Below are 9,202 nucleotides of genomic sequence, written 5' to 3' on the forward strand. Positions count from 1 at the left end.
GACAAAACAGTCATGGGCAAATGTAAGCACATGGATTTGACCAATCCCGAAGACATGAGAATAGGGGCTTCGGGTAATGACCAATCGAAGCCACCATTGACTATGACATGGTCACAAAGGTGATGTGCCCTTAGTAAATGGTTGTTGTTGTTGTATAGTAAAGCTCATACTGTAAGGAGGTTGTCCACTTGAGGTCCACACTAAGCCAACTTCTCCTATAAGGCTAACTCCTATGGGATAGATTGAACTTCTAGATTGGCCAAAAAGTGTTGCAAATCATGAAAAAAGTGTGGGAAAAAAGTTAACACTAGCATTGGATAGTTCTCTCTCCTAGCAAGTGATCGCAGTTCAACTATCAGCGAGATTGAAACTCTGAATGGTTCAGCGCTCAAAAAGTGTTTTTACGCTGAACGGTTCAGCGCTGGGAGATAAATTTTATGATCTAACGGCTGAGATTTAAAACGCTGAACCAAACAGCGTTCTACAGTAGTCCCAGATGACATGGATGACCAATCTAGCTGCTAGATATCTATCCCATAGGACTTAGGAGGTTTCCCATGCTGACGTGGATGGCCAATCTAGCAGCTAGATTGGCCATCCAGTCAGCTAGGGCAACCTCCTAAATCATATTATATTGCTAATCTAACAGCAAAACGCTGAATAGAACAGTGTTGAACGCTGAATGGTTCAGCATCACATGAATTTATTTTCCAAACAACTAATTATTACCATTTCTCTCTCCTTCTTTTTCCTTTCTCTCTCTCTTTTTCCTCTCTCTCGCTTTTTTTCCTCTCTTCATCACGTTCTCCCTCTTTTGCCCCTCTCTCTCTCTTTCTTTTTCCTCTCTCTCCATCACATTCTCTCTAAAAATTTAATAAAAAATATAGAGCGTTGGGGTTAGCCTAAAAAGAGGTTGTCGAAGATGAGAGAAGGTAGAGCTAATAGAATATCTTAGAAGAGAGAAAAAGTATTTCTAAAGAGAATTGTACTGTGTATTGGGATTAGTCTCCACACAACCCTATGATAATTTAAGGGTGTTTATAACGACCCTCGTTACATAACTCCCTAAATTAAATCAAGGATAGAGATTGAAATGTGAAATATATACTCGTTAAGGAGTGTGCACGAATTGGCACTCCAAAACTCGGGATATGAGTTTTACCCTAAATAGCCAAGAAAAAATAGATAGCCTAAATTCGTAACCTGTCATATTATGGTCAATCCAAGACCGCATTTTTCTATCATCCAAGGAAACTGTTTGTGTTCTAAATTAAGAGTTTTAACAGCTCCCTATAAATTGACCTGAACTTCTCTCAACAAGCAACAGTCATTTAACCCTCCAAAAAAAAAGAAAAGAAGAGAAGAGAAGGTTCATCAATCAAAACCAAAACATCTATAGCTCTCAGCTCCTCAGCAGTATCAATCTTGAGAAAATGGCAGGAAAAATGATTGCTATTGTGATGTTGGTGGCCGTGGTAATGAGTTTTACCTTGGCTGTTTTAGTTGAGGCAGACGCATATTATGATCATTGTTACAACGAAGTTTGCTTGCCTCAGTGCAAGAGGCAATATAGCGAAAAGTTCGGAAATGCGAATTGTCCACCTGCTTGCGATGAATTCTGCAAAAATCATGAATTGGGTGATACAGATGATATCGACCCTAAGGTATTCCAAAAATACACCGATAGATTTTAGATCTCCATCACATATGATCGGTTCCCATCCATTAATCCTTTAGGTGGACGGAGGAGAGGTATCATTCATCCGTTGGTGACTGACTGACTTACTCATGGTGATCGATCATTCTATTTTATTCTTGGAGGGGATCATCAAAGTTAAATTTATATTATTAATAACAAATTAATATTTTGCTTGTTAAACAAATGTATTCATTCAACCCATACACATTGCATTTCATGTGTGATGTGTGTTGCGTGTTCTTGTAACATCAACATTTGTTAATCAAATGATATATGAGAATTTTAAGTGTAACTCAATTTCTCAGAATTTTACCGTGCCCACAAGGTTACTTTCCTCTCTGTAACCGGAGGCTTCTTCATCCAGTAGCATATCTAACTTCCCCTGGAAATAACTCTAGTGCCGAGGTTTAAACATTTATCTTGGGGAAAGCTAAAGGAGAATCTGACTGTCAATACGGGGGGGTAATAAAAATTCTTAAAATCTTTCTAGCTACTACTATCATAACTGCTGTTTTTCTCTACGGGACTTCAAAATCTAACTTTATGCTGTGTACATCACCGTTGCCATTAGAACTTCTAATATTAAGGCGATCTGGCGATGAACAACATTAAGATCATTGATAAGAAGATGTAATGGTAACCTCTATAATTTCCATGGTCTTGGAAATTGGAATAGGCCACCTTTATTCCTATGTTGCAGGATTATCAATGGATGGAGATGCAGTGTCAACCCCATATGGAGCTTGTAAATAATTTCCATCTCCAGATGGAGGTAAAATCGTTCCATTCCCTGGACATGAGATCGGGTTTCACTGATAAAATTAAAAAGCTATACTGTAGTGGCTTAAGAGGCTGCATTGTAGTTTCCGTAAGATTGAGCAAACCATTAATGGCTGGGATGTTCTTTTTTCCTAATTGACCACCTGTTTCTCATCTTTTGCTTCAATAAAACTAGCCTTCAATCAGATTCAGATGGTTGAAAAAATAAAATAGTTGGCTCTTTCAAAGCACAATTATCAACAAATGCACGGTTCGCTAAAGATAAAAACAGAAATTAACAAATTTGCAACTGTAATTTTCATTAAAATGCAATTTACATGTTTCATATCTGTTTCTTCAAATTTATCCCTCGATCATAACAACTCAATTCAGTCAACTTAGGAATTCCACAAATTTTACCTAGAACACCAGCAGTCAGAATTGTTTGGGATCAACAAATTAATAAAATACAAATTTCTAACATCAGTCGCATTCTTTCTTTTCGCAGCATTGCTAAATACCATGCGTACATAGAATTTTCAGTTTTAAAACCTTTTTCACCACTTTAATTTTCTCCCAGAGGAAATGTCATGATAACTTCATGTATCTTGTTTTCAGAAAGGCATAAATTGCTACCCTCTGAAATTTGATGTAGAATTTATAAATCTCTGTGCAGCATCTTCACTAAGTTCATTGAAGACCTGAAAGTAATTGAGGTTGCACGATGGTCAACCCATGTATGTGTTAAACAAACGGAAAGCCCATGAGAGGGAGCCAAATACGAAAAGGAAATTGTAGGATAATGAGAGCACAACAAGCACACTTACAAGTTTTTTGTAAATGGTTTGGAAAGCCTTGCAGAATTTCTCAGCAGATTCTGGACCAACCTAGCAAAAAAAAATGAAGAGATCATCTTCACAATCTCATACTATACTTATTTTTACTCAATCCTTTTTTTATTTTTATTTGCAATATGTACTTCACCTAGACCAATAAATTATGATTAATATAAGCTTGGAGAGATTTCCACTTTAAGCAGCAAAAAAACGGGAGAAGAACTATTTGAATGGTGAATGTTAGTTCATTCACTGAAACTCGAATTGACACAAAATAAAGCACCGATTCGCCCCAAATAACTTGGACAACAAACGCCTAAGAATCAAGAAATCTTGATGTAAACAGAGCAAAAAACTTAGAAATATTGTAACTTCTGATCAGAATAGGGGTTGGAAGCAGAATTCTGCGGTCCACCTAAATCATCCATGCCAAACTTTTCGTCTTATTTCCTTTTTCTTTGTGAGAACTTATCACAAGTTTAGTTACCGGAACTATTTTGTGGGTTGAGAGGGGGTATAAATATGTGAAGGTACTTCACCCCGGGGAAGATCAACAAAAGTTATGGGTATAACATATGGTAAGGAACATTCCACTGAATCAGTTTACAAGATTCACTTGATACCAGTCAGTCTTTTCTATCCTATTTTCTGAGGGCATATGCATGTGGAGACTTGCTAAAATAGCCTACTGATGCTCATAAAAGTTTTGAAAGATAGTTAATTTCAAAATAAGAAACACACTACCTTCTTCTCTGCTGCCAATTTTAATCTCTCCCAAAACGCATCTGTTAGAAGAAGAAAACCACAGAATCAGCATAAACTTATTTTTACAATAGGATTAGGTGCTATAGTGGCTCTATACCTCGCATCCCCATAAATGTAATCATACACAACAATACACCTTTAAATTATTTTCATAACGAAGTCTGCAATTGTATAAAATAAAGCCTTTACATCATCAGTATCTCCAAAATCAGAAAAATTAGATAGCTCGCTAATGTTCATTTAGGGTATTTGACACTACTGTACAAGTGAAAAAACTAAGATAAATGTTAGTATAGATTTCAGAATGTGGTCATAACGTATCTCTTTGATGTGTTGGAAAACCAACTCTTTGGCAGTTCCGTTACAACTTGACTTGGATCATTCCCAACAAGAGGATCATATGAGGCTAAACTGTAGCTGTGTGTGTACAGATTAAACTCTAGAGATAAATGACTACGAAAAATGCAGTTTGCTTTCTGTGATAGGATGAGATCGTACACACCTTGATGGTTAATCCCTAAAACCTCAGTTTCTCTAGTATTCTCTTCATCCAAATCCCAATTATTCCGCCATTCAGTCAGCTGCGGCCATAAGAGTAAACAATAACACATATAACTCCATAAGTTGAGTTTAACAGTAAAAATCTGAAACAATAATATGTATTAGCAATTCTACCTCATCCTGTGTTGTCCGTGAAGTTGATTCCTTTGAATCTGAGTCTGGCTGCAATTATAGTGTGTTTTTAGAAATCACATATACCAATAGATAAGTATATAATCATACAACAGTCACTTACTGTTAATGTTCAACGGCTTCACGATATCAAATTAAACTAAAGAAGCTCACCAATAATACCAAAGAACAGTGTATTCTATGCTCTAGTCTCTACTTACTTACTTTTGGCATAAGTATAAACAAAAAAAATCTTTTAGCATTCAAAGGTTTTGGACTTGTGCATATCTAAAGGGTAAAATCATCCATAGTTTGGTTATGTGATCTAGGTTCTATCCTTGGGTAACAAGATGACTTAGGATCTGCCTATGGATAAATAAAAAACAAAAAGGAAAAGATTGAAACTTGAGTACAGAATGTAGTTACAAGAACAAGGTTCTCCATTTCATTAAAATCCACATTTCCCATAACCAGAAACTGATTAGATTAGAGGTTTAGAACTTTCAAGATCGCAATTTTAAACTACAAACATAAAAAGCCTACTCGTGATCAATTATGATCGAACAAATGTGTACAAGAGTAAACTACAAAGCTTACCTCTGTAATGTGGTTTTTCTTATAACTTCGACAATCCAACATTACAAAAATAAAATCAAATCAAATAAAAAACAGTGTTATGTAAAACTGATAAGAGAGTTAGCTGGAGCAATGTCTTCACAGCTTTGCCCATCATTCTTTAGGGATCTGAATTTTACCCTTTTTGTGTTTCAAACTTACTAATTTGGAAACAATTAGGTTAATGTTTCAACCAAACCTAGAAAGGGGAATTTTTTTTTTCTCTACATTGATTCCTATCACTTAAAAAGTAGAAATCTTTTATATTTCCTTGATTGAAATATGTAACTAATCTGGCTATGAACAAAAAACTGAAAGTTACAAAGAACATCGTTTTCATTCCTAAGTTTGTTACACCAAAGAAAACTCAGAACAGATTCAGAAATAAAACCTAATTAGATACACCTTTTTACCTACTCAAATTTTGATTTTTTTTTTCTTTCCTCTATATATTATTGGAAACCTATGAATATCGATGAACTATATAATTAGTGAGGACTACAACCTAGATTGGAATTTGAAAATCCAAAACACAAAGTTATTACAAAGAGAAGTATTTAAATTAGGTTAAAAGACATGAAAATAAAGACATATAGATATATACTTACATGGTAATCACGAGAACGGACAACAGGGAACAGATCTAGAAGGCGCTTAAACTCATTCTGATCCATGGTTTCTTTTTCGTTCTTCTTTTTGCTGTCTGGTACTTCAGACCTTCCGTAGTTTATTAATGAGGTTAAGGTTAATATTGGAAATAATGCTCCGATTGGTTTTATACCTGGAATAGAGTTATTTTTGGTTGTTGGTGGGTTTGGACGTATGGAATTCATGGATTCAGGGGATTCGGTGGAATTATGATTTTCTTGGTTGCACGTTTTCATCTGGATTTATAATTCCACCAAATTCCCATTTTTAATAACACCTCATCCTAAGATTTGAGAAATTTAGGAGGAAATCCATTTTTTTTGTTAACTTTAAAAGTCGTATTTTTTCCATCTAAACAGTCTCCAAATGGTATACGGGATAAAAAAAGTTCTATCAAAACCTAAAAAAAAAATCTCTGCTCCGTCATCCTGACGTCAGCATTTTTCCTCTCATTTGTTCCTGAATGTTTTCCACTGTCTCTTCTCAAACTTACCTGATCTCTACCTTCCTTCACTCAATCCTCCTTTGTTTGCTCACTGTTTGTGATTACTGCATTTGCAATCCTATCTACAATACTTGGAAACATATAATCTCAAGATTAAATTCAAGAAACACTCTATTTAGTAATATTAAGATTTTTCATCCAACTGATTTTACACAAGGAAAAACTGGTATCAAGAAAGTTCATTACAACTCTATCAACACCCAGTTGAACACCCTAAACAAAGCTTCTAACCATTACATCTTTTATGCTTCTGTAAACCAAAAATTTCACTCTAAGCAATATACCATTACCATAAGCAATACCACTACTTTCCTGTTCACTAAACACTTGGACACTAACAACCAAAACAAACTTCAATCTTTTCAAGATCACAAAAACCAGAAACCCATAACAAAAACCTATCAAAACACCAAATCCAACATCCTTTCCTATTCATATCACCTGCACCAACAAAAGAAAGCAAAAACTATCCGCCTAGAGAAAAACAACTACCTTAAAGCCAACACCACCTGTAAGAGTCTTAGGAGGAACGAGAAAAAGTACTGGAATTACCTTTGTGCAAAAAACTTGTTGACCATCTTCAAAATCTTCTAAAACATTGAAGATTTGGCTAATCCAAGTACTTGTGAAGAGACGACTAATAGTCATCTTCATCAGAATCCCAATCCCAATCCCCCCCTTCTCGGAACCACTCATCAGCACTTTCAGAAGGTGCATGAGATGTGTCGACAGACGATGGAGTACTCTCAACATCATCAGCATCACTTCCATCCTGATCCTCATCGGTTTCATCCTCTAGGGTCTCCTCACTATCACTGCTACTCTCCCCCTCATGCATTGTCCTTGCATAAATCTTGGGATTTAACAGTTCAAACTCAAATCTCCCCTTCAATTTCCTGTCATTATATTGCTCCATCCTTGCTTTATCTGCTGCAGCATCAAAGTCCATATCACTGGTGTTCACCTCCTCAAGATCATACTCCATCCCTTCTTCTGAATCCTCAGAATCCTCATCTGTTGCACTCTCATATCCTTTACATCCTGAATGTTTCTATATCCATTCCTCTCCCTTCCTCTGATCATATGCCAAAAACTTTAGCTTCCATGCAGCAAACTTGCGATCATATTTTTTCCTTTTCCTCTCTTCGTCTCTGCTCTTCTTCTTCCAGCTGAAGAATTATCTCATGATAGCGATGATCAATCTCTGCTTGAATGTGATCTCTCAATTGCTGAAGTTCACTGGTACTCAAAGTCGGAACAAGATCTCTGGATTGTTCAAAGGGGATTGAAAGTGGAGGATCATTCTGATTATTGGCAACACCATTGTTGGAAGCAACTTCATTACCTTGATTTGCCATATTCTAGTTTAACAAAACTCTCCCTAATCCTTTCCTCTTCTGATAAAAAAACTAAACTTTTAAGTTATGTATTTTCTAATCTCTCCCATAAAACCCCTTTTATAGAACCTATAATGCCTAATATTACCATTTAAGGCGTTTGGTTAAGCATCATGTCGCTTTGTTTACCACGCCCTTTCAAGACCACGCGTATGGTTTAATCACTGCATACCATAATTACCCTACTCAGCTCTATTTTCAACACCTAATTTTCCTCTTAGCCACTACTTCTTTTGGAATTGTTATTAAGGGAATATCTGGTAGGTCATCTAACATTGATATGCAGTTTTGGGGTCTAATTAAGATTTTATATTTTATGCATATTAGAAGAATGCAGTATCAGTTGAGAGACACCATTGCGGTCTGGGGCATGTCTGCCAAATGGTTTACTAGCTTCACTACTAAAATTATGCCTACAATGTACCTACAACAACCATTTCAAAACCTTGAACGACAACAAAATCTTTCCCTCCATTCCCATCTTTATTTCCCAGTCTTTACCCTTTCTACCATTATTACCTTTGGCAGTTTGTACCATCATACCTACGCCAGTTTTAAAAAAGACAAACCCATTAATGATTCACCAACTCCAAACTACGTCAAGTTTACATACCATTCTTATCCACCCCAGGCTTACATACAAAGTATTATGGGATTTGTCCTTACTTGGGCCTCTTATCATCATACTCACGTGAACACCCCAAATCTAAAGCTGTTCAAAAAGCATGGATACGAAAATGACATCTCTTATGATGAACCCTCTCCCCGACACAGTCTTTGCAGTATCGCTACAACTACCTTACACCAACTTTCTCCTGGAATCTATCCAAATTATAGTCAACAACTTTCTCATTTCACTTGGTCCAATATGCAACAAGGTCTTGACTTAATTCTTGAAAGATTAGGTAGATGTCTTATAAACCAAACAGCTGAAGATCTTTGTCCTAAACTTTGTGTCAACAATCTCCCCAGAGATTCCTATGGTCATTGCCCCATGCATATAGGTTTTAATTATGAGGATATTTGTATTCCTAGACCTTATAATTTTATGGCTATGTGGATTGAGGATCCTACTTGCAGAGACATTATTGCTAAATCCTGGTATGTCAATGTGATAGGCTCTCCTGCCTACAAGCTTAAAGCTAAATTGTTAAGTACTAAAAAAGGTCTAAGAGATTGGAATAAATCTTATTTTGGTAATATTCAAACTAATATATCTACCATTAGGAAAGATTTATCTGATATCCAACTCTCTAACCCTACTGATACCAGTAACTTCTAGACTCAAAGCTAGACTTGAGTACCT

The 9,202-nt window shown here is 36.0% G+C and overlaps 1 protein-coding gene across 1 annotated transcript; it reads right to left on the reverse strand.

Moving 5' to 3' along the window:
* Window positions 1-2,750: 2,750 nt before the first annotated feature.
* Window positions 2,751-6,268, reverse strand: LOC113322764. The gene is made up of 6 exons (XM_026570907.1): window positions 5,955-6,268; window positions 4,735-4,782; window positions 4,562-4,640; window positions 4,039-4,079; window positions 3,286-3,345; window positions 2,751-3,159 (listed from the first exon to the last, which is right to left on the reverse strand). The coding sequence occupies exons 1-6, from the start codon at window positions 6,228-6,230 to the stop codon at window positions 3,091-3,093; spliced, it is 573 nt and encodes a 190-aa protein (XP_026426692.1). The 5' UTR covers window positions 6,231-6,268; the 3' UTR covers window positions 2,751-3,090.
* Between the last annotated feature and the right edge of the window lie 2,934 nt (window positions 6,269-9,202).

Source organism: Papaver somniferum, chromosome 11, assembly GCF_003573695.1.
Source record: "Papaver somniferum cultivar HN1 chromosome 11, ASM357369v1, whole genome shotgun sequence".
Lineage (NCBI taxonomy): Eukaryota > Viridiplantae > Streptophyta > Magnoliopsida > Ranunculales > Papaveraceae > Papaver > Papaver somniferum.

What these genes read in the sequence shown, in the direction of transcription:
- LOC113322764 (XM_026570907.1), bottom strand. Translation starts at nt 6,230, where the DNA reads ATGAAAACGTGCAACCAAGAAAATCATAATTCCACCGAATCCCCTGAA. An exon ending in AATTGGCAGCAGAGAAGAAG is followed by an intron (nt 3,346 to 4,038) that starts GTAGTGTGTTTC and finishes TTTTTTTGCTAG; the next exon opens with GTTGGTCCAGAATCTGCTGA. An exon ending in AAACCATTTACAAAAAACTT is followed by an intron (nt 3,160 to 3,285) that starts GTAAGTGTGCTT and finishes AATTACTTTCAG; the next exon opens with GTCTTCAATGAACTTAGTGA.